This window comes from Panthera pardus, unplaced genomic scaffold (genome assembly GCF_024362965.1).
Source record: "Panthera pardus isolate Hobbes unplaced genomic scaffold, ASM2436296v1 HiC_scaffold_4, whole genome shotgun sequence".
NCBI classification, from domain to species: domain Eukaryota; kingdom Metazoa; phylum Chordata; class Mammalia; order Carnivora; family Felidae; genus Panthera; species Panthera pardus.
Window position 1 is genome coordinate 20,502,946 of NW_026526969.1, and position 23,896 is coordinate 20,526,841.

A 23,896-nucleotide genomic window follows, 5' to 3' on the forward strand; every position below is an offset into this window, starting at 1 on the left:
GTGCTGTTGAACCCTGGGGCCCAGATCATTCTCTGTGGTGAGGACTGTCCTGGGCATCGTGGGATGTTGATCCTTGGCCTCCACCCGCCAGGTGCCAGGAGCCCCCCCTAGTGGTGATAACCAGGGATGTCTCCAGACACGGCTAACTGCCCTTTCGCCATCCTCCTTTCTAGGCATTTTCCTGGATTTGCCTATTTAAAGATTACAACAGCAATGTATGCTTATTGTAAAATGTGAAAATTATACAGAATTTGTAAGGCAAAACGCGCTCCAGTTGAATCTTCTCCAGAGGCAACCACTTCTGACCATTTAGGGGGTGTATTCCAGACTTTTCTCCCATGTGCATTTGTTTGTTGTAAAGATGCAGTCATGCGTAGAAATATTATTCTGTAGCTTGTTTTTTCCCCCCCAATCATTGAAAGTCATTTTCTGATACATCATTACACATAATGAATTATCTATATTCAAAAACCTATGTTTTCCCTTTGAAGTACATACTCCTTGAAGGCAAAGCTCTTATCTGAGCATGAATGCAGTGAACAGTGTGTGTGGATACATTTCCAGAGGATAAGTACTCTGGTCTCCACTGCATTGTTGCCTGCTGGCTTTACCTTTCTGCTTTAATTCCCAGAGCCACTTCCTCTGGCCTTCTCCTTTCTATGTATGTATGTATGTACGTATGTATGTATGTATGTATGTATTTAAATTTCCATCCATGTTAGCATATAGTGCAACAATGATTTCAGGAGTAGATTCCTTAGTGCCCCTTACCCATTTAGCCCATCCCCCCTCCCACAGCCGCTCCAGTAACCCTCTGTATGTTCTCCAAATTTAAGAGTCTTCTGTTCTGTCCCCCTCCCTGTTTTTATAATATTTTTGCTTCCCTTCCCTATGTTCATCTGTTGTGCATCTTAAAGTCCTCATATGACGTCTCTTTTTTTAAACAGCTTATTGAGGTCTAATTTTCACCCCTTTAAAGTGTACAGTTTGGTGATATTTACCATAGAGATAGTCCCTGACTTCAGATGGTTCAACCTAAGACTTTTCGACTTTACGATGGTACAGAAGCAACACACATTGGGTAGAAATTGCGCTTCGAAGTCTGAATTTTCCCCTTTCCCTGGGCTAGCAATGTGTACTACGGTCCTCGCTCAGGACTCCAGGCGGCAGGAGTCATGGCTTCTGGTCAGCCGCGTGGTCACGAGCGTAAATGACCACAAACTGGAGGCCATTCTGTTTTCCTCCTTCACTACAGTGTTCAGTACATCATGTGAGGTACTCAGCACTAAATCATGAGATCGGCTTTGTGTTAGGTGGTTTTACCCGCTGTAGGCTGATGTTTTTGAGCGTGTTCAAGTTCTGCGAGGTGTATTATTAAGTGCGTTTTTGACTTCTCATACTTTGAACTTCTGAGCGGTTTCTCGAGATGTGACCCCACCGTAGAAGGTCTGTATTCATAGAGTTGTGCAGCCATCACCACCATGTAACCCCAGTCCACTTCTGTCACCCCCAGAAGAAACGCTCTGCCTGTCCGCATTCCTTCCCCAGCCTCCCCCTCAGCCCCTGGCAACCACTCATCTACTTCCATCACTGTGGATGTGCTTGTTCTGGAAGTTTCAAATAAACGGTCATACACTGTGCGACCTTTTGTGACTGGCTTCTGTCACTGAGCGCGTGTCTCACGCAGGTGGTAGCAGTTGTCAGCACGTCATTCCTTTCCACGGCTCACCATACTCCGCTGTGTGGTTGGACCATGCCCGGTTCATCTGTTCACCGGCTGACGGGCGCTTAAGTTTTCTGCACCTTTGGGTTCTTAGTAATGCCATTCTGAACGTCGCTATACAAATTTTGGTGTGGATGCGTGTTTTTATTTCTCTTGGTTATGGTTTGCTTTTTAATTTTATTTTTTAAGGCTAGTTTTCATAGTAGTTTCAGGTTCACAGCACAGTTGAGAAGAAGGCATAGAGATTTCCCATAGAGCCCCATCCCCACATAAGCATAACTTGTTTTACTGCATTGTAGTGTGGGCGTCTTTTGAGATGTCCTAGTGGTTGGAGTGGCTTCTTTGCTGGTTTTCGGGCTCCCTGTACCCTGAGGCTGCCGTGAGCCTGCGGCCTGGCTGGGTCCTGTCCTGAACACATTCTTCACCGCCCCGCGTGCAGCTGGTGTGCACATGGCTTCCTGTAGTCCTGCGTTCCTGGGAATCCATGGCCTGTGTCTCTGTGAGGCCTTCCCAGGCCACTGTCCTCCTCAGCTCCTGCTGCCTGAACATGCTGAGCTTTGCATGGCTGGTGTTCATGGCATGTTTTGTTGACCACCATGGTCACTGGGCATAGCTTTTATCCCTCTTTTACAGACAGGGAAACTGAGGCTTGGGTGGTGGAGCCAGACTCCATCCTAACACCTGGCCCCTCCCAGTCCCGCCTCCCATTGGCAGCCTGGGACCCACAGGCACCTTCTGGGCCTCCCCTTGCAGCCCTGCTTCGGGTGACCTCAGTGGTCACGTCTGTCCTGTGGCCCCGCTGGTGAGCCGATGTGGACTATGCCCAGGGAGGCACATGTGGGGAGGAGAGCGGTCTTTGGCCAGGGGGCAGCTGGGAGCCACGGAGGAGAAGGAAAAGTGAGAGTGGGTTTCTCCTTGAGCTCATCCGCCTGCCACGGTGTCGCCGCTCCCTTCTCCTCTGGTGCCCATCCAGGAGAACAGAAAATGGCTCAGATAGATGCTGTCCTTCGGTGCTGGTGGCAGCCAAAGGGGAACAGCCCTTTGTTCCCAAAGGGGAACAGGTGTCCCTTAGCTGGGAGTGGTCGAGTGTGGTCTGGCCGTGTGGTGGGAGTGTCACTCAGCCTTAGGGAGGGAGCACTGGCACGCGTGTGGCATGGGTGAACCTTGAAAACATGGTGCTCACTGAGGGAGGCCAGACAGAAAAAATCGATGCCCAGACCGGACGTATCTATGGACACAGTGGGGCTTAGCAGGTGGGGAGGGCTGGGGAGCGGGTGGTGATAGGGACAGGGTTCCTGTGGGGACATGAAGAGTGTTCTGGAAATGGATGGTGGAGGTGGTGAACGTGGCCTTACAAATGTACTTAATGCCAGTGAGTTACACGTGTTTGCCACGTCATTTTTACATATTTCGCTGAAAGGGGAAAAGTGCAGCCTGACGTCTGTCTTCCCTCGCCATTTTGTCTGTCTGCACGAGCTCTGCCGTGACGCCATCCTGCTCACCGCGCCTCCTCCCTCCCGCTCGGTCTGACTGTTCTCTCTTCGTTTTCTCCTCAGTTGAACTTTGACCTGGACCGGGGCGTGTTTCCAGTGGTCATCCAGGCCGTGGTAGACGAAGGAGATGGTGAGCGGCCTTTCCTCGTGCATCCCCCTTCCAGGCCGTGGACGCTTCTCTCCTCAATCAGCCGGAGGAGTTGATTCCAGACGTGATGAAAGATGTTGGCTCAGCCCACTTAGCACTTTTAAGGCCGTAGGGTTCAAGCCCCAAGCTGTCCGTCTGTCGGGCCCCTCCTGGGCTGTGGGGCCCTCCCTTCAGCTCCTTCTCCCGACTCAGGAATTGCCGGCTGCCTGGCTTCCACTGTGGTAGCAGCGCTAGACAGGCCTCAGATTTTGTGTCCGCCCCCAGCGGGTTGATGGAAGACCAGAGAGCGGGGCGGCCACGCTCATTGGCTGACCGGCCCTGTGTCCTCCTGCCGGGCTTGCCACTGCTGTGGGCTGCAGCCCCCCAGCCCCCAGTGTGGGAGCCCTGCCGGCCGAGTCCCAGCTCCTCGGCCCTGCGGAAATGTCCCTCCGTGCAGAGCCAGCCGTGGAGATGTGGCCAGAGGGAGCAGTGGGCCCCCAGGCAGAGGAAGGCAAGATGAGGACAGTCCTCCCTAGGTTTTGGGGTCTCTGGCAGAGAGCCTGGGAAAGCACCAGCTAGGAAGAAGTTCAGGGTGGGGGGCAGAGGAGGGACTGAGGCCAGCTCTGACCACCCGTTCCTCTCTCCCCCGGGCAGTTGTGGAGGTGACCGGCCACGCCCACGTGCTCTTGGCTGCCTTTGAAAAGGTGGGTGCCACCCTGCCCCTTAACTCTGACTGTGACTTGGGAGCGCTGGGCAGAGGGGTGCTGTTTTGAAACTAGAAGTTTGAACTTGGGGTCTGGGCCTTGGCCAAATGGGCTTAGTGCCCTGACGTTCAGGGCAGGTGGGAGGCTCTCCACATATTCTGGGCTCCGGGAGGCTGGGCTTCGAAGCAGCATCCCCTGCGGGAGGGTTTTCAAAGGGTGTCTGGTGTGTGGTGAGGGGGCATCTCCTGTAGAACCCCCTGTAACCTGCCAGCGTAGGGGCACAGACATCCCCGTGGAGGACTCTGCTCACAGACCAGCTTCTCTCTGGGATGTGGAGGGGTCACCAGGGTTGTCACCACCCAGGAACCCCGCCTTTCCCACCAGGGCCATGGGAACCTGTTAGCCTGGCCTGGTCCTTGCATGCCTGCTGTGCCGTCCCTCCAGGTGGCTGTGTGACCCTGGTCCCATGGAGCTGGGTTGACCTCACATCCCACTGTGGCCTTTCAGACTTCTGGGGCAGATATTTGTTGTACTAACTTCTGGTGTCTGTGAGGACAGAACTGGGCCCATTGTTTGTTGTGTCCTTGGGTCACATCTAGGCCCTCGTGGGGTCCCTGAGTTGGGGATGCCTCACATATAAGAGGCCATTTACGTCCAAGGATTCACTTAATGCTACCTTCGGCCTGATGTGTATTTGAACTTAGATGTTCGTTCGTCTGTGCGGACCTGAGTTCCCAGTCTCCCCTGCTGTTCGTGTGTCATGGCCACAGTACTTAGGGTGCGGTGGGTGTGTTGGCTGTGGTGGTGGGGATTGTCAGCCTCCCCATTGTCTCCGTGTTAGGATGTCATGGGGTCACTGCTATTCATGGGGGCCAGCAGTTGTGTGTGTGTTCACGCAGCAAGCACGTGTGTGGCTGTGTTGGGAGCAGATCCCTGCTCACCGAGACCCTTGCTGGAGGTAGTGGGGTGAATCCCTGTTGGAGAAGGCCATGGCTGACAGCCCCACATCCCCAGAACATTGGCCTGCACTTTGAGATCGTAAAGTGTTTTCAGCACCCGCCTGTGGCCTGGGTGGACGAGGATCAGGGACCCCATGAGGAAAGCAGGCTCAGGCTGCTGCTTCTGGGCTTTGCGCCGCACGTGGGCATCTGCTGACCCCCATCCTTCTCAGCCCGGTGTGTGTCTGCATCCTTGAGAGCATTAAGGGCAGTGCCCAACTCCTCCCTGTGATCTGGGTCTTTCCAGACACCCCAGGGACTAGTGCAGCTGGGCCTGAGGCCCCTTTTTAAATCATCTGTCTTGTGCCCCCCCGCCTCCCCCTGCCCAGCCCCAGGGGCTGGTGACACAGAGCGCCCAGGGCAGAGGTTGGGCCTCTCCCTCACTGGCTACACTCCCCAAGCCCGGCCTTGTCAGAAGGGACGGTGTTTCCTGTGCGTTGCTCTGGCGGAGTTAGGGGCCGTCAATGGCAAACGTACCATTGGCCTTTCCAGTCTAGAGCCCAATGAGAAACTGCTTTATTTTTGGAGTCCGTCATCCTGAAAATGCCTAGTGTTGGTCTCCGTTGACTCGGAGGGGCAACTGGTGTTGTTGCAAGATCTCAGGTCTTGTCCCTTAATTAACCTCCTCCGTCTCCCGGTGGTGTGCCTCCCCAGATACCACCAAACACATCTATCCTCTTTAGTTCTTGGCGTGTTTAGACTTGGGGCTTTCCTGTGTACGTGTGCGTGCCTCGTCTCGTGTGCGTGTGCATGCTTTATCTTCCTGGCTGGGCCGTGCCCTTTCGGGGTTAGAACTCGGTTGTCTTGGTTCTTGCCATCCAGGTGCTGCTTCTTGCTGTTGGGAGGCTCTAAGAACTCCAGCCGATGGTCGTAAACCTGAATGTGCTTGAGAGAACTACCCAGAGAAAGTGGGTTACTTGCGTCAGGGCGGACCCAGGAGGTGGTCCTCTAGGTAGTTTCGAGGCCCAGTCAGGGGGCCACATTTGGAGACACTGGCTGGGCTCCGTCCTTCAGCTGTGGGTGTGGAACGGCTGGGGAACGGCCTGCAGCTTGCCAAGCAGAGTGCTAAGTGGTACCCGCTTGACTGAGTTGATCTCTGTGTCTTTCTCCCCTGTAGCACGTCGACGGTAGCTTCTCTGTGAAACCTTTAAAGCAGAAGCAAATTGTAAGTCTGGTAGAAGAAACATCAAGATCCCTTTTCATTTAAAAGACACACACACACACACACACACACACGCGCGCACTCTTACACTCTCCAGGGTCATCATCCGGGCCCTGGGAAGTCTGGATCTGCCTCCTCGGGTGTGTGCATGTGCCCGTGTCCCAGCATTGACTCGTAGCCCCGAGTCTCGTCTAGCTGCACAGGGCGTGTTTGTGGTCCATAGACCCGTGTGGGAAACACAGCAGCTCAGGCCGCTTCTGAACTTGGTCAGCGTAAGGGCTGACTGGTCACTCTTGTGCAGCTCGTGACTGGTGGGTTCAAAGTAGTTTTTCTCTGGGGAGGGGGATGGTAAGGTGGGCAGAGGGTATGGTTGCCTGGCCCATATAGAGGTTGGCACCATGCCCCCCAGGGGGCAGAACCACTGGGCCTCCCGTCCTATTGCCCGTGCTACTGGTTGGGCTGGGCAGATAGCAGATTCTCTGCCCTTCCCCTGGCATGGGGCCCATTCCCTGAGGTGCGGGTGGACAGAATTTCAAACCACGACTGCCCTGGGAACCAGGTCCGGCCCCCGGGAAGTGGTGTTGGGCCAGGTGGGTACAGAGGAGCCCTTGAGTGGGGGCGGGCAAGTGCCTGGCTACCTCTCTGCTCTCCAGGTGGACCGGGTCAGCTACCTGCTGCAGGAGATCTATGGCATCGAGAACAAGAACAACCAGGAGACAAAGGTATGTGCTTGTAGTGACACCCGCCAGACTTCAGATGGACCTCCCTCCCTAGCTTTCCTTCCACCCATATAGGAGCAGGTTCCTGGAGGGACTTGCCTGGATCTGCCAGTCCTGGCCAGGGCCCGTGGGCTGGTGGTGGATGAGCTAGTCCCCTTGTGTGCCTTCTCCTGGAGGCCCTGGGACCCCAGGCTCCGTTTTTCCTTACCTTTTTAACAGAGACGGGTGCCTGGCTGGCTCAGCCAGTACAGCGTGACTCTTGATCTGGAGGTTGTGGGTTGGAGCCCCATGTTGGGCGTAGAGATTACTTAAAAATAATAATAAATCAGTAAGTGAACAGGATCTATGGGATATTTTGTCCTTTTTCCAGCAAATTCACTGGCTTGTTAACATCATTGGGTGGCCACCCGTCAGGTTAGCAGAGATAGCCTGGGGCTGTGGGACCCTGTGCTACCCTCCGCCAGCCGGCTCACCTCCCAGCCACGAGCGCCTGCACACTTGTAACTGAAACGTGTGTCTGACAGGGCCGTGGTCCGGCGCAGCCAGGGAAGGGTAGCAGAGAATCAACCTGTGCCTTTGTCATCGTTTTAAAGGCACAAGTGAAAGTGCCATCTCTTAAAAATGTCTGGAAGTCTTGCACCCCAGCTTCTGTGATCTGGAACCCACTAGAAGCTGGAAGTCAGGGCAGCTTGGTGCTTGATCAGGCCCTTAGCTTCAAGTGAGTGCCCTGTGTGTGTCTCACATGCTAACACTGGAGGCTGGCCGACTTTCTGTTAAGGGCCCAGAAGTATATATTTTAACTGTACTGGCCGTACCGTGTCTGTCGTGTCCGTTCAGTGCCCTGATTTTCCGTGTAGCGCGCAAGTAGCCGTAGCCGTCTGGAAACCAGGGGGCAAGGCTGTAAACTTCCAGTAAAACTTTATTTATGGAAACGGGTGGTGGGGCCACAGCTTGCTGTTGTGCAGTGTTGCCGGCTTTTGATCCAGCCACTCATTTCGATTAGGCGGGTTGGGCATGTCAGTCCTTTTCTGCTTTAAACCAGTAAGTGGGTACCCTGTGCAAGACTTGCTCCGTAGTGTTGGGTCCTTTCCACGTTTTCTTTTTGGTTCTGAGGAATAGAAGGAGACCAGAACTTTCGGGGTTTGGTATGTGTGTTGTGGGTGGGAGTCCCAGGCTCTCCTCTGTGCTGGGCCGTGCACAGGCCAGGACTGAGCTTGGTGCCCTGGGAGTGCGGCTCTGGGCCACGTGTCCTGAGGGAGTCCTGCTCCGGGGTGACCTTCTTCTGCTCTCTTGGGCTCCCCTCTGCCACAGCAGCCCCCAGGGGAAGCGGGGGACGGCCGGGGGGACGGCCAGGGACGGAAACGCCTGCCCGCCCCCCTCCCCGCCCCGGCCCCTTCCTCTGGCCCGTGGGACCCCACCGACCCCGGGGCCCTTCGTGTCCCTGCAGCCGTCGGACGAGGAGAACAGCGACAACAGCAACGAGTGTGTGGTGTGCCTGTCGGACCTGCGGGACACGCTGATCCTGCCCTGCCGGCACCTGTGCCTGTGCAACTCGTGCGCTGACACGCTGCGCTACCAGGCCAGCAACTGCCCCATCTGCCGGCTGCGTGAGTGGGGCCTCCCGCCCAGGGCACGGCGAATGGGTCGTGGAGGTGGCGCGGGTGGTTAGTAGCCACGGCGACCCCGCTCGCGCCTGCGTGGCTCCCCTCCTCAGAAAATTAGACCTCGGGGAGTTAACGGCCGGGGAGGGTGCGCCAAGGAGGTTCTTGCAATGAAATTGCAGCTGGGCAGAAATCGACCCGTGAATCAAATCTTTATTTATTTTTAAAAATACTTTTATTTCATTTGTTTTGGGAGAGCGTGCGTGTGCAGGGGGGCGGGGCAGCCAGAGCAAGAGAGAGAGAATCCCAAGCAGGCTCCGCGATGTCAGCACAGAGCCCAGCAAACCGTGAGATCGTGACCTGAGTCCAAATCAAGAGTCGGACACTTCACCGACTGAGCCACCCCCGGTGCCCCTCAAATCTTTAAATGTTACATGGAAAATATTTTGATTTAAAAAACCATCCCGGTGAGGCGGAAAGTGAGCTAGGTGGAAGGTGATTGAGGGATTGGTTTCCTGGAGCACTTCAGACATTTTCTCAAAGTTACCGCATGGAGTGTGATTCTGAATGGTGTTTGTCTTCCAGGGGAGGAATTTAAACATTCTCAGGGCAGAAAATCCCACGGATCAAAATGAGCATCAGGCTGGTGGGTGGGTCCCGGCAGGGAGGGACCAGGGTGTGGGTGAGGAGAGAGCCTGCTCACCGGAGCTGCAGGTGTCATCATTGAGTAGGTAGATGATGGCTTTTTGGAGAAGGCCTTCCTGCCGTTTCACACCTGGGTGTGCTGGTCACAGCGTCCTTGGGGCTGGGGGCGGGGGAGGGGGTACTCCTGCTTCACCCCGCGCTCCCGAGCCAGAATGCAGCTGTGTGACCAGAACTGCCATGCTTGTCTTATCGTCACTCTCCGGGGCTCAGAGGAAACCTGTGCAAGGTCACAGCTAGTAAGGGGCAGGGGTGGGTCTCCACTGGTTGTCCCCTGAGATAGACAGGTGTGTGCACGGACCACAGGGCAGGCTGAGCACGTGGAGGTAGAGGATGAGGCCGTGGGGTGTGTGGGGTCCGGAGCCCAGCCCTGATGAGGTGTTGGGGGTTGGGAGGGGAGGCTGCAGGGGGGCCGTGTGCTGGCCCTGGAGGGACAGGCGGCGGGGCCCCCAGCCTGTGCTGGGGCAGTTGTAGCACGGAGGGCCGGTAGCCTCTGCTGTCTGAGCCCCGACCTCCCCCACGTGCCTCGCCTCCTGGGCATTTTCAGGGGTGTGGGGTGCATATGATCTGGAGGCCCAGGGTCTAGACAGCCTAGAGCGAGGGTCCCTGGCAGATGTATGTAGCACTTGGGCCGGACGAGCTGGACCAGGACCCTCGTCTCTGGGGCCCGCAACCTGGGGTGACTGCTGCTCACACTGAGGATGTGGTTGTCTCTGGTCTTGTTGTAGCGAGTGCTGATGCAGTTTGTGACTGTGTGTTGTGTGTGTGCACTTCTCGTAAACGTTACACTCTTGTCAGTGGGCCTGACGTTATACCATCAATAGTCTGCCTCCTAACTTATTCCCAACTCTGTGCTGCTTCTCGTTTCCCGGGATAGAGAAGGTGCCGTCGGCGACGTTCACGTACATACGTCTGCCTGCCCTTGGTATAACTTCCAGGAAGACACTGGCCAGTGTCCGGGCCCACTCGGCTTTTAGCTGGTCACCAGGTGTGACCCAGCCACGCTCACCGTTGAGTGCATAGTGGGGTTTGGCATGTGAGAGGCTGCCATGCCCTGCCTGCTGCCCTAGCAGCTCTGCCTGAGCTGGGGACAGTGCAGGACCCGGGGGAGAAAGCTCCCTTCTGGGCTGTTTCATTATGACTCTGTTTTGCTTCGGATTCGGAAACGTGGCTTGACCCAGGACCACTGTAGGGTGGGTGGCCAGCATCCCCGGAGCCTGGGGAGCCGCAGTGGTGCTGGAACTGGCTGCCCCTTACCTGATGGGCGGCCTTCCCTCTGCCATAGCTTTCCGGGCCCTCCTGCAGATCCGGGCGGTGAGGAAGAAGCCAGGAGCCCTGTCTCCGGTCTCCTTCAGCCCTGTTCTGGCCCAGAGCATGGACCACGATGAGCATTCCGTAAGTGCCTCTTTCTTCTTTGTTGAGGGGTGTGCAGCAGAGTCAGGAGGGGGTCTGCAGGAAGCCCCTGACCACTTGCAGAGACCCTCAGGCGTCCAGATGCCCTCAGGGCTTACCTTTGTGTTAGTGGCTTCAGGTTCCCAGTGGGGCCTTGCTGGTCAGGGACTCTGAAAGTGTGGCTGGAAGGAAGGGCGGGGCCAGACTGCCTGCCTCCCTCTGTGTCTTCCGCCTCTCTGAGCCTCTGCCCTCATCTGCCTGGCGGGCCAGGCATGGCCCCCACAAGTGGTGGTGAGGTTGACCAGGGTGATCCAGGCCGGGCCCAGTGAGCCCCGGCTCCGGGGAGTGTTGTTGTTTGCCAAGAGCAAGGGACACCGATGGCAGGTAACCTTGGAGCGTCTGTCACCATCATTCTACCAGCCATGGGCCACTCTGTGGGTCCTGGGAAGTGAGGTGTCGTCCAGAGGACGGCTGCAACATGTCCGCCACATGTTCTCTGCCCCTGAAAAGGGGTGTCCGGCCTGGACACACAGGAGGGCACGTTGGCAGGTGTCCACCTTGCTTCCGGGAAACCATAAGGTAAAGCTTGTGCTGGCAGATGAGGGGAGTCGGAGTCAGGCTTTGGGGAGAGAGATGGCTCTCTGGCTCAAGAGATAGGCAGAAGGCAGGGAGAGATGTAGAGACCCAGAAAGATAGGCAGAGAGATGAGCAGAGACACAGAATCACAGAGACACGGAGAGAGACACCAGGAGAGATAAAGAGAGACAGGAATGAGGGCAGGAAGGTAGGTATTGAGACATGGGCAGAGAGGCACATCGGAGACAGGGATAGGGTGGGAAGGGGAGGCTGGCAGGGCAGGCAGGGCAGAAAGGGGCCGGGAGCAGGCCAGGGGTCAGGCGGAGGTCTTGAGCTCCTGGGTCCCAGACGGCCACAGCAGTTGTCAGCCAGTGGGTCTATTTTCTTGGCTCTTGGCTGAGGTTGTTGGGATTCATTGATTCTTAGAGGCCCCTGCCACCTGTCTACATGGGACAAAGGACCCAAACCCTGTGGTTTGCACACCCACAAGATGGGTTCCTGCATTGGGCCGGTGGGCGTAATGTTTGGCCCATATGGTGTTTCTGAATATTGGGCCAAAGTTTGTTTATTTAAATTTTTTTTTGTTTTAGAGGGAGAGAGAGCGTGAGTGGGAGGAGGGACAGCGGGGAGACAGAATCTTAAGCAGGCTCCACGCTCAGCATGCAGCCCACCACAGGATTTGATCCCACGACCCTGGGATCGTGACCTGAGCCAAAACCAAGAGTCAGGTGTTCAGCCAACTGAGCCACCCAGGAGCCCCTTGCGCCAGTGTTTAAAAGTCTGTAGGGGCTCCTGGGTGACGCAGTCGGTTAAGTGTCTGACTCTTGAACTTGACGCAGATCATGGTCTCGTGGTTTGTGAGTTTGAGCCCTGTGTCAGGCTCTGTGCTGATGTACGGAGCCTGCTTGGGATTCTGTCTCTCCTCTCTGCCCCTCCCCACCTTGTGCGTGTGTGGGGACTCTCTCTCTCTCTCTCTCTCCCTCTCAAAAATAAATAAACATAAAAAAAAAAAGAAAGTCTGGAAATTTTCCTTAAGACTCAGATTTCTGGCTTCTCTTTCAAAATATGAACCTGTGGTCTCACAGCTGGAGCAGACACAAGGCCGCCCTAAGGTGGGGTCCCATCACCCCCACTCATCCCGGGCCAGCGACACTATGTGTTTTGCCTGCTGGGCCCCTGTTGGCACCAGGGCTTACTCCTCCCGGAACAGCCCTCCAGCAAATTTCATGTTGGGCTCGAGGAACATCACATACTTCTTCCAGCAGTATACTTCCGGTAGAGAGAGGAGCAGCGCTGAGGTGTGATTGGTTCCTGATGGAGGAGTCACTGTTTTGGAGGGACGGACACCCAGGGGTGGATGGCGGGTTTTTTGTTGCTTGTCTGTGCCACTCCAGGCTCTGCCCTGGCGTCTGAGCATCAGGCCTGACCTTCCATGTTTGCCCCTCTTATCCCAAGGATAAGTACAGGGCACACTGAGGCTTGGGTTATAAGCTTCACCTGCCCCGGAGGGCCAGTGCCTTCCCCCCCCAGAGGGTTAAGGTAGGGTACGTGGGTTCTTGTTCTCTGCCACGTGTCCCGTCTAAGCAGTTTCCACGAAGCGCCACAGAGAAGCCAAATTTTCTTCAGTGGGTCTGTTAATGTTATCAATGAGTAGGGGTGATTTGGGACCAATTTTTCTCCCCAGCTTCCTCGAGGAGTTGGGACGTTGGTAATAAGTTTATACAGAGCCTCAAAAACGTGCAGGAGCCTGTCCCTTCCCTGTGCCTAGCCGGGCCCACTTGTGGGGAGCGCCTGGCCACTCTCCTGCCTGTGCTGGCCAGGACCGGCTTCTTGGGGTGACCCAGACCACGGGTGGGCAGTGGGACAGGGATGGGCTCCACCAGTGGCATGGCCTCCTGGGAGTTGCATAGATGTCCAGGCCCAGGCCCCTGGGGCAGAATCTGCACTTGGTCAGGTCCCCGAACTTCATGTGCAGGTGCGGTTTGCCAGGCACAGGCTCACGGCTCACCTGGAGGCCGGCAAAGCTGAGAGACCCCAGCCAGCCAGCTCCAGCGCCGTTCGGGGGGTGGCAGTCGTAAAACGTATGATTTTTATCTTGACAGTGTCCCTTTAAAAAATCAAAGGCGCACCCCGCCTCACTGGCCAGCAAGAAACCTAAAAGGGAAACAGTAAGTGTGTTTGGCCCTATGGCTACATCTTTGCCCCGCACCCTAATGATTAAACCAATGACAAGTATGGGAAGTCATTTTCACCCCAGGCTAACGTGTTTGGTTAATTTAATCTGTCAAATCCACTCTCCCCAGTCCCGGCGTCCCTGCCCAGGAAGGGAGTTTTGTGGAACAAGCAAAGCTCAAGGTCTGTCGGCAAAAAGCCAGTGTCTCGGATCCCCGCTGCCAGGCGGCAACGGCGCCCGCCTCAGGCTGCCCCTTCTCGCCAGCTCTGCTTCTGCCCGTGGTCCCCAGTGGCCTCGTTTCCCTTTTTTTTCTTGCTGGCAGTGGAATGATGTCAGAGGTGGAACTCACGTTGCTGCTAGTTTTGCAAACAGTCTTCCTCGCGCTTGCCTGTTGTCCTGCATCCTCTGCCTCTCCCCCTGGATGTGAGCTCTTTGGGCCGAGGACTTGGTTTTCTTGCATTTTCCCTGCATCTCAGGGAGCAGGCGGGCGGCCTCTGCCTGGAGCCTTCACTGACGCCTGTGGCCCCTTGGCAGAACTTAGAGAGGTGGAAATCCCTGGAGGGCCATCCCAGGGATGGAGGTAGAGGTTTTTCCCATTTGGAGGGTGAGGAGGTTCAGGTTGGGAGCAAATGCAGGGCACCACAGGCCCAGGTGACCAGGGGACTCAGGAGGCTGTGTGCTGAGGGCAGGGAGCCCCCACCCCAGCCTTTCTGCCTTCCCTTGGTCTCCAGGGTTGATCCGTCGCTGCCCTGAAAGGCGGCTCTCCCTCCCTTCCTTCTGGGGAGTGGTCAGGTGGGCGGGGCTTCACATGGGGCGCGCAGCTGGGCATTTGCCCTTGCCCTTCACCTTGTCTAGTGTGGCCTGGGGACCTGACATTTCCCAGCACCTGGGCATCTCCCCACCTTTAACCCTAAAGCAAGTCTCAGTCTGTTGATGTGCTCCTCTCCCAGCACTGGAGGAGACTGGTTCTGAACCAGGGGTGCCCGTTAGAACCACCTGGAACACGCATCAGCCCCTGTGGACGCTTGCTTCAGGCCCACTGAGGATCTCGAGTTGGGCCAGATGCCTGTGTTGGGCAGAGCTCCTTGCGGGGCCAGGCCCTCCCTGGTCTAGAACACACGCGGCTCCACTGGGCTCTCCCGCCTTTGGCATGGCTTTGCTCTACACCCGCTCCTGAGCCCTCCTCTCTCTCTCTGACCCCTCACTCTCCACATGTGCCAGGCAGGAACAGAAAGCCAGGTAGGGGCTGGCCGAGACCAGGGGTGGGGAGGCTCTGCTAGGCGCCCTCTCTTCCTTCGTCACGGGCACCGAGCGGGCCATTTGGGTGTCCAGGGCTGCAGCTGATGACTAAGGGGGCCCTCAGAGGGTGTCTTAGGCTGCTCTGGTGTTCTTGGCGTCCCTCTGAGGGAGGGGGATATAGGTCTCTGGAAGGTGGAGTGGACAGGAGATGGTCAGAAGGCAGGTTCTGGGGAGTAGAGCATCCCTGGGGCACAAGGCCAGTGTCTGGGGCTTTGTGGCCCAGGGCAGTGGGCAGGGAGCCTGGCCAGCCTGTCCCTCACCTGCTCTTGTCCCCACAGAGCTCTGACAGCATCCCACCCGGCTATGAGCCCATCTCCCTGCTTGAGGCGCTCAACGGCCTTCGGGCCATCTCCCCGGCCGTCCCTTCAGCCCCCCTTTACGAAGAGATCACCTACTCAGGCGTCTCAGATGGCCTGTCCCAGGCCGGTTGTCCCCTTGCTGGGATCGATCGAATCCTGGAAAGCAGCCACCAGAAGGGCAAGCCGAGGAGCAAATCCCCCGACAGGTGAGGCTGGCGCTAGGATCCCCTTGGGGGTTGGCATATGGGAACCCAGCCAGGTGCTCTGTGGCAGGTGGCGGGGGGTCTGCGGTGTCCGGGAAGAAGTGCAGACACTTGAGTTTTACAGTGTTCTGTTGGGGAATTCACCAGAATGACCCCCGGAACCAAGAGCCAGTAGCAGATTAGGTTTAGGGCTAAGGCTGGTTACGACAGACGAGACAGCAAAGCAGCAGAAAAGATGCCCTGGTGGGGGTGCATCCTTCCCCGTCCCAGGCCACACGGGAGCAACAAACCACAGGATGTAGGAGGGAGCCCCGTGAGTGGCAGGGTTCCGGGACTTTCTGGGGTCTTGTCACATGGGCACGTCCTGCTGTGTGAGCACCAGTGGCAGCCAGACCTGGGCCCCGCCAAACCTCGCTCACCACGTTGCCCTTGTTACGCCCGCCAAGCAGAGGGTCCGGTCATGGTTTACCTGGACGTGTGTGAGATGCGGGCGACCAGCCTTCTGTGTTAAGTGTCTCCACGCATGGGTGCTCTTCTTTTTTAAGAAAAGTTTAGGCAGAAGTTCTGTAAAACCGGCCACCGCCCCCACGACTTGCACGTGTGACAGGACCACTCCACAGATAGAGAAGCGTGGGGCTCTCTCCTGCTGCTCACCCACGCCCCGCACCCCTGCTCCAGGGGTGGACCATTACGACGCCTTCTCCTTCCAGAGATACGGAGCCCGTGCAGGCCTGCGCGAGCTCGCACCGCGCCAGCCTCTCTCCAGCCGCTGGGCCTGCGGGCGTTCTGCGTCTGCACCCGCCTCCCCTGGGGGCGTCTGTGTGGCAGCCCCCGGCCTCACCCACGGGTGACGTTGGCTTTAGTGGGTTGGTGTTTATCAGCCACTTGTCCTTTACCCCCGTCTTCTCTTTTGCCAGCACCCTGCGGTCTCCGTCGTCTCCCATCCACGAGGAGGATGAAGAGAAGCTCTCCCAGGACTCGGACGCCCCTCCCCCGCTGAGTGGGGCGGGGCTGGCGCTAAGCAGCTCCCCCGAGGTGAGGCCCCCTCCCCGCCTCGCCGAGACCCATCTGTCACCCTGTCCCCACTGCCCGTCTGTTGGCCTCCCAGACCTGTGGCAAAGCGTGCCCTGGGCCGCCTCCACCGCTGCTCACGTGGTGAGCTCAGCTGGTTTCCCCATCTGTGGGGTGGGTCCTGTTTAAGGGGGGCCGGGCGTCAGCTCGCCCTGCTGTCCCCCGACCGCCCGCAGCCCCGTCCCCCGGTGGCGGCAGCAGAGCTGCGGACACACTTTGTCCTCGTTTCCTAGAGCTTTGTGACGGAGGACGTGGACGAGGCGTCGGCACTAAAGCAAGGTAAGCCCTCCATTTTGAGGAGTGTGTTTGGGCCCTCGCTGCCGGGAGGTCGAGGTGTGTGGAGAGCGTGTGCCGGCTCCCCCGCTGGGAGTCACGGGCTCCTCTCTGCTGGCTCTCCCAGGGGACAGCCTCCGGCCACTTCTCTTTTTCCCTCCGTGCCCAGCCGGCATTTCCCAGTGGCAGTCATCTTCTTTCCTGCCTGGGTCTCTGCACACGGTCAGCTCTTCCTGCTTGTCCTGTACGGGGTCCTCAGGTGCCACCTGGAGAGGCCCAGGGTCCCCAGTGCGGGTGCACAGCTCAGCCGGGCCGCTCCTCTGTGTGCCCCCGTGTCCCGTGGAGAGTGTAGCATACAGCGGCCTGCTGGGACTTGAGTCCCAGCCGCCACCGATGGGCCCTGGGCTCCTCGTGGGGGGATGACCCCCAGCTGACCTCCCAGTGGCTGCAGGATGTGACCAGGTGCTTCCCAAGCCTCCCTCTACCAGCTGGGAGATGCTGCCACTCCTTTGTCTCGGTCATTCCTCCCTACTGTTGGACAGGTGAGGAAACAGAGGCTCCAGGTTGGGGTGGTTGGAGGCCCCAGGCCATTTAATGTGGAGGTGACAGAGCCCGGAAGTGGCCCTGGCAAGCTGGCTGGCTCCCAGGCCTACAACATGGTGAAGACCCCAAAATAAGCTGCAGCTGCTCAGTTGCTGTGACCCCCCTCCTTGCCAGGAGTTTCCCAGCCGGCACTGCACTGGGTGACCCACGTCTCTCCGCAGCGTGACTCCCCACCCACCGTGTGTGGGGCCCGCCTGTGGGTTGCTGGGCCTGGGGCCTTGGGTTTGGGTGTGAGTGTTGGCGCCTGGGGCAGGGGGCCCATCAGGGATGTCGTCACTTCCGCCTCCCAGGCTGGGCTCCTGGGTGGGCCTCACCCTCTCTCGACCTCCGCTCCTTCCTGCCTGTGCAGAGCATGTGCCCGACCAGGTGGCTCTCTTCTGTGCCCATCACAGGGCCCAGGCCCCTCGTCTGCGGAGGGGCCCTCCCCCTCGAGAGCTCCCTGGGCAGCACCGGGAGCTGCTGTTGAGAGGGAGGGTGGCCACACGCAGGCCCGCTCACTCCCCGCTGTGGGGCACGGGGCCAGCGGGAAAGGTACGGGTAAGCCGGAGATGTTAAATCTATCACTATTCCTTCTTGTTTGTTTTTAAAGGGGTACATAATGATTGTATAATAAAAGTCAAAACAAAAGCCCTGAGGTAGAGTTGAGAGAGAAGGGAAGTAAAGAAAAGCAAACCTTTGCCTCTCAGGCCTAGAGGGCAGAGGAGGGAGTCATAGCAGTCTTGGGCTGGGACTGGACTCACAGTGGCTGTAGAGCCCTCAGGGAGGAAAGAGGCTCCCGGGGATGCTGACCAGAAGAGGGACAGTGCCACCTTCGCCTATAAACCTCTGACCTGCCCCCTCCTCTGCAGGGAGCCGAGTGCCATCCATCGAGAACGTCTTGCAGGACGGCAGCCCTGAGCCCTGCAGCCGCGGCCAGCCCCGCCTGCCGGCTGATATCTACCTGCCAGGTAACGGCATTTGAGCTCAGCCGGGGTGGGTGGGAGTGGGGGGCGCGGGCAGTGCTGTCACTGCCGCACGGAGCTGGGGGCTGATCTGCCTGCTCAGGGAGCGGCTGGCCTGTCAGGAGCCTAGGTCTCCCTCCCTGGCTCTGCTCACACTCCTTCTGTCAACCCCAAAGCACAGCCAGGCCCCGGCTCCACAGTCACCCCTCCTGCAGCTCCTTGCTCTTTGGGGCAGAGCCTGTGCGTGAGGCCCCTTCACACTCCAGAAACAGCTCAGCATCAGGAAGGCAGGAAAGGCCCCTTGTTTAAGGAAGGTCGTGGCCCTTCTCTCTATCTCCTGCTTGGGGCCAGGCAAGCACAGCTAGTCCCGCTGGAATCCCTGACTCTTCATCCGTGGGCCTGGCAGCCCCTGTTCGGGTGCCCAGCAGCAGGGCCTCTGCCCCAGGGAGCTACAAGCCGAAAGCTACCTGCGTGCCCTGGGCCTGATGCTGGCATCAGCCCCCTACCACGAGCACCCATAGGGCCCAGGCCAGGGATGGAAGGATAGGCTGGGGTGCCAGGCGCCTGTAAGGCCCAAGCACAGTTGGGGAGGGGTCTTGCTTCTGCCCCCCTTTTCTAAAAGCCTCTGCCTGGAGCCTCCTGTCCCCAGCTCCTCTGGGTCAAGATCCTCAGCTTTAAGTTCTGGGCTCCAAAGATGGCGGACAGGAGTCAGGGGTTCTCAGAGACTTCTGCCTGCTGCGTGCTAAGATGCCATCTGAGGATCTGAGATCAACGTCAACAGCCATGATGTCCTCGGAGAGTCTGGCTCCTGCCACATGTCTGGGAAGCACCTTTGCCACCCGCCTATCCCAGGACCCACCGCTGCTCAGTTCCCAGTGACCTGACCTGTGCATCTGGCCTACCTGTGATGTGCTTGGTTTGAAAGGGTCTCTTGTCCCGCCCCAGCATAGGGACAGGCAGTAGCCTGTGCAGACAGGGGGTCCCGTTAGCCCAGAGGGGCCACAGTCAGCAGGTGCAGGAAAGCAGGGGAGTGTGTTTCATCAGCACCCCGGGGCCTACCCGAAGAGAAGCCCGTGGGTGAAAGCCTTGTTGGGGACCAGCGTTCCTTAGAGTAACATAGAATTCCAGTAAGTTCTTTCAAGGAACTTCAGTGATTTCATTGTAATTAAAAGCTTGGGGTGCGGGGAGAGTCCGGAGAGGGACTTACAAGCACAAGTGTGGTTGTGATCCTTTGGGTGAAGGGGCACCTTGACCCCACCTGGCGGTGCCACCCGTGCCCCACGCCAGAGTCTGCAGGTCAGGACAGGCTGGGCTCCACCCACAGGGGACACCAGGCCCCGTGGTGTGGCGTTCTCACCTCTGCCCCAGGCCAGTGGCAGGAGGCGCTCTGCTGTGGAGGCAGTGGAGAGGCTGAAGTCAGCGGAAGGCCAAACCCAGCCCAGGGGCAGGATAGCCAGCGGGGTGGGGCGACACCGAGGCTCTTGGTCCCGTGCCCCACGGGTGTGGCGGAGGCAGCACTGTCAGGAGTTGGGCAGGTCCTCACCGATGTGCCCACCTTCATAAGCACGTGTACCTACCTGTCTTCCTTTACTTCTAAGCCGCACCTTCTGTTCCCATCTGGTGTGTGTGTGTGTGTGAGAGAGAGAGAGAGAGAGAGAGTGCGCGCACAAGAGAGAACCGGACGTGCACACACCGGGACAGCTCTCCCGTGGAGGCACGGGCATAGTTTTTTGAACCTTAGTGTCCCCTGTTGATTGCAGAGTTAGGAGGTGGGGAAAACCCTTGAACTTAACTGGTGAACACCTAGCTGCCGGGCGGGGCCCTTCCTGGCCCCGCCCCGCCACCCCTGCCCAGGCCTGTCCTGGCTGAAAGTCTCTGCGTTGGACTGCGGGCCCGGTGCTCTGTTCTCCTGTTTCAGCACATCATTGTGCCCCCCACCCCCACCCAGCGTGCCCCCGGGGACTCTTGTCCTAAAGCAGTGCGTTTGCTGCGGAACGTGCTGGTCTGTCTAGCGCTTTGCTAACTGAGCTTCCATGTCTCTCCTCCTCTGCACAGCCCTGGGGCCTGACTCCTGCTCTGTTGGTATAGAGGAGTAAGCTGGTACGTGATCGCCTTCCTACGCGTTGTGGGGTGGCTCTGAGGGACATCCTTGACAGTGTTGGAGAGAGGACCTCGCCAGCTGGCTCTCCTGCTCCCTCCCTGGGGGGTTCCTTCCCCTTCTCTGGGCTTCCTCCGCATCCGTGTCTTCCCTGGGGTCCTGGATTCTGAATCCAGAGCTCCCCAAATGTGCTACACCTTTGCCCTTGAGAGGTGGTCCTGGGAGGTCTGGCCTTGGCTGACTTCCGGAGCCAGAACTTTTCTGTCTGGACTAGATAGCCCAGGCAAGCTCTTCCAGGGCCTCAGGAATGGTGACAGCCCTTGCTGAGACCCCACTGTTGTTGCTCACTAACCTGTCCCCCAGCCTACCTGTGGAACCTTCTGGAACACCAGCACATGCTGAAATCGGTCTGTCAGGAGGCCATGTGAGGTTGACCCCACGTCATCGCCCCCCCCCCCCCCCCCCCCCGCCAGGGAGTTGCCCTCTACCTGGGTGACTTTGCCAAATGATTGTTTCATGGAAGGCTGTTCCAAGAGCACCACCAGCACATAGGCAAGTGCTTTGAACACCCTCTTCCCTTCCTTTGCCTGATGTTAGCGGCTCTGGAAACCTGGTGCCTCCGGTGGCCCAAGTTTTCCCAAACCTGTGTTGGGTGGAACGCACCAGCAGGAGGCCCGGCCCGGCCCGGCAGCTCCGGCTGGCGTGCGGCTGTCCCCCAGGCAGCTGTCCTGAGCTTCGGTGTTTGTCCACTTGTTTCGACGGCTGCTCTTATGTTCCCATGCGAGCCTTTCTTGCTCTCCTTGAATGTTTCTTCTGACAAATCTTACCCACTGTTGAAATAGGGCCCAACCCTTGCATAAAGTTGGCCCTGTCCTCCGTGTCATTGCTGAGTGCTGTGATAGAGGTGAAACTTCCAGAAGTAGAAAATACACACAGGTCAGGCCGAGCTACGGAGAACTGGATGTTGCCTGCAGGCTGCATAGCAGAGCTGAGTCCCCGCGTGAAGCCACAGCCCCTAATAGTTCCCGCACCTCAGGCCGTGTCATGGGTGACATGTGGCAGAAGCACTCCTTGGTTTGCTGTTGGAGGAGTGTCCTGGGGAGCCCGTCCTCAGCAGGCAGGCGGCTGGCAGCTGGTGTTGTGCGGCCCTGAGCGTGGTGCCGGTCATTCGTTGCTGTAGGCCTGGGTCACAGCTCCAGCACCAGCACCCCGGGGGGCAGACTTGGTCCAGGGACAGAGCGCCTCGTGGCATCGGGAGGCAACAGTGTGGAAATGGCCAAAAAGGCCTCTAAAGAAGGCTGGGTGGGGTCCTGGGGCTGCTCTGAGCACGGGATGTGCACCCCGGTCCATGTCCACTCCCCTCCGCCTGGGTGTGACTGAGTTCCGGCCTAATCAGTAATAAAGCCCTGAAGGATGGCGGCTGGTCAGATCCCGAGAAGCGCGGACCGGGCAAGGGAGGAGGCCCAGGGGGCCACGAGCCCACGGCGCCCGTTGCGTTCTGTTCTGGGGCATCGGCTGGTGCCACTGCCTGGCATCTGCTCCCAGAGGGACGGACCCCTCTTTCTCTGTTAGGACCTGGAACTCCAGGTCTTTGTGTGGTCCTGCCACAGACACACAGTAGAGGGTGCTGGGTGGCCCTGTCCTCGGTGGGGGACTCCTGGTTGGTAGATACACCCTGATGGGTGAGGTGGGGACTTGCCCGGGCATGACCCCTTCTCCCTCTGCTCCTGCCTGCAGGATGGTCCACCTCCGTGGAGATGCCCCGCAGCCTCCGTACCACTGGCCCACCCCGGCCTGTGCTTGGTGGCCCCAGTCCTGATTCTGGGGCCACTGAGCTGACCCCACTCTGAGAGCCTGGCCAGGCTGGCAGCATGGAGCCCTCAGCTCCCCAGACTTTGCCGAGGGGCCACCGGATTCCAGCGTGACCCCTGGCCTCTCCTGTCTTGCACGCTCTGCGTGGCCACTGGCTCCGAGGGGCCGGACGACCCTTGATTGAAGAGCACAGTGGACAGTCTCCTCTGACAAATTCCTTTTTCTATAGGTGATGTATTTGTAAATGGTACAGATGAAGGACAGCAGCTTTCTGTCCTGGGCTGTGAGCTCTGGGGTTTCCCCCAAATGCCCCATTGGCTGAGTGGCCAGGACCAGGGCTTGACCACCCACCTGCGGCCTGGATTGGCTTCTCCTGTCACCCCAGCCACTGGGGACTCAACAGCCTGAACACTCAGCACAGACTCGCAGAAGAACAGTGTACTGGTGGGTGAGGTGCTGTCTTCACAAGAGGTGTTGTAGGGGCCTTGTTGCCAGAGGAGGAAGGGAAGGGGGGTCTGAGTCCCGGTCAGTGAAGGAAACCGTGCCTGTCCCCTGTCCCTCGTGCTCCCGTGTCCTCGGCAGCCTGGCTGTTGCTGCTGCTTCCCCTTCCTGCTCCGGCCCTGGAGGCGGTTGCCTCCCACAGCCGACCTTCCCCGCGGCCCGGCTCAGCCCTGGGCAGGGGGGTGGTGGCCACACAAGGCTGCCGTGTGGGTCTGATCCAGGGGCAGAGGCACAGGAGCACAGGCCATCTGCAGCACTTAGTGACCGGTGGCCCCTCTGCCGGCCCTGCACCTTCTCCGAAGTGGCTCTGATCACACGGCAGGGCCCTCCAGGTGAAGGGGCTTCCGCTGGGCTAGAGGGGCTGCCGTCCACTCACCCCGGGGAGGGCTCTGAGCAGCTTCCCTGCTTCCTCTTCACCATCATAATGTCACTAGTTTCTCTTGGATTTGACCTGTCTGGGGTCCCTGAAGGTAGACCTGCCTGGGGAAGGAACATCCCATCCGAGGTGACCTTGTTCTTTTTGTTGTTGTTGGTTTTTTCTTTTGTTGTTGTTTTTTTTTTTTTTGAGCAAAACTCTTTGGGCAACAGAGGCAGAGGGGGCATCGAGCCCTGGTGCACCAGGGTGAGAACCGCCTGGGGGCACCTTGAGCCAGGTGGTTGGGTCTGTGCGGCTCCCTGGGGCACAAACACGTTCCTGGCCTGGGGTGTGGCACGCAGAGGGGCCCACTTCCTGGGGATCTGCCCTGGGAAGGATGGTTCTGGGGCAGCCAGCAGCAGTCCACAGAGCCCCGGGCCTCACCGGCACCCCTCCCGAGGCTCGTCCTGCAGGGCGCTCAGGAGAGAAACCAGCAGTGTGAGATTCGCTTTCTGTGCAGTCGAGCCCGTGAGCAGAGCGCTGCCTTACACACAGCCCTCCGCCAGGCTCAGGCCAACCTGTCCCAGTTGCCCGACTCCCCGGCCCCCGCCCCCTGTGCGCATGCCTGCACATACGCCAGGGTGCGCACGCGTGAGTGCCGCGCACATGCTCGCAGGCTGCCTGCCCCCCCACCCACACCCCGGCCTCGCCATTGGTATTGGTGCCAGTACTCTGTCTGAAGGCCGGGATGCAGACTGGCCTGTCTCGGACTTAACACGTGCTCTCATTTGACGTACTCTGGCTGGGTTTTGTTCGTTTTTACTGTATATTTATAGTAATAAAATCATGCAGCAATATCTCGTCCATTCCTTCCTCTGCGCATAGCACCGAGGGACCTCCGCTGTCTCCCGGTCTGGAGGCAGGACAGCTGAGGGGCTCACGGCCGCTCACACGCCCCGGCAGCGCGAGCCGGGGCTCGCACAGCCGGGGCTGTGTGGCCGCAGCCTCCGTTTCCTCGCGTGTGAGGTGTCTGTGACAGGACTTTAATAAGAGGGGTGAGGGTGCAGGAGA

At 58.4% G+C, this 23,896-nt stretch overlaps 1 protein-coding gene across 1 annotated transcript in view; it reads left to right on the forward strand.

Moving 5' to 3' along the window:
• Positions 1–23,682, forward strand: part of MGRN1 (mahogunin ring finger 1) — a 55,679-nt gene extending 31,997 nt beyond the window's left edge. Inside the window, 12 exon segments of the mRNA XM_053894012.1 lie at positions 3,280–3,346; positions 3,998–4,047; positions 6,163–6,210; positions 6,861–6,929; positions 8,374–8,533; positions 10,515–10,624; positions 13,300–13,365; positions 14,948–15,174; positions 16,089–16,206; positions 16,476–16,521; positions 17,967–18,065; positions 21,895–23,682. Coding sequence (XP_053749987.1) covers positions 3,280–3,346; positions 3,998–4,047; positions 6,163–6,210; positions 6,861–6,929; positions 8,374–8,533; positions 10,515–10,624; positions 13,300–13,365; positions 14,948–15,174; positions 16,089–16,206; positions 16,476–16,521; positions 17,967–18,065; positions 21,895–22,007 — 1,173 coding nt within the window. The 3' untranslated portion in view covers positions 22,008–23,682.
• Positions 23,683–23,896: the final 214 nt, after the last annotated feature.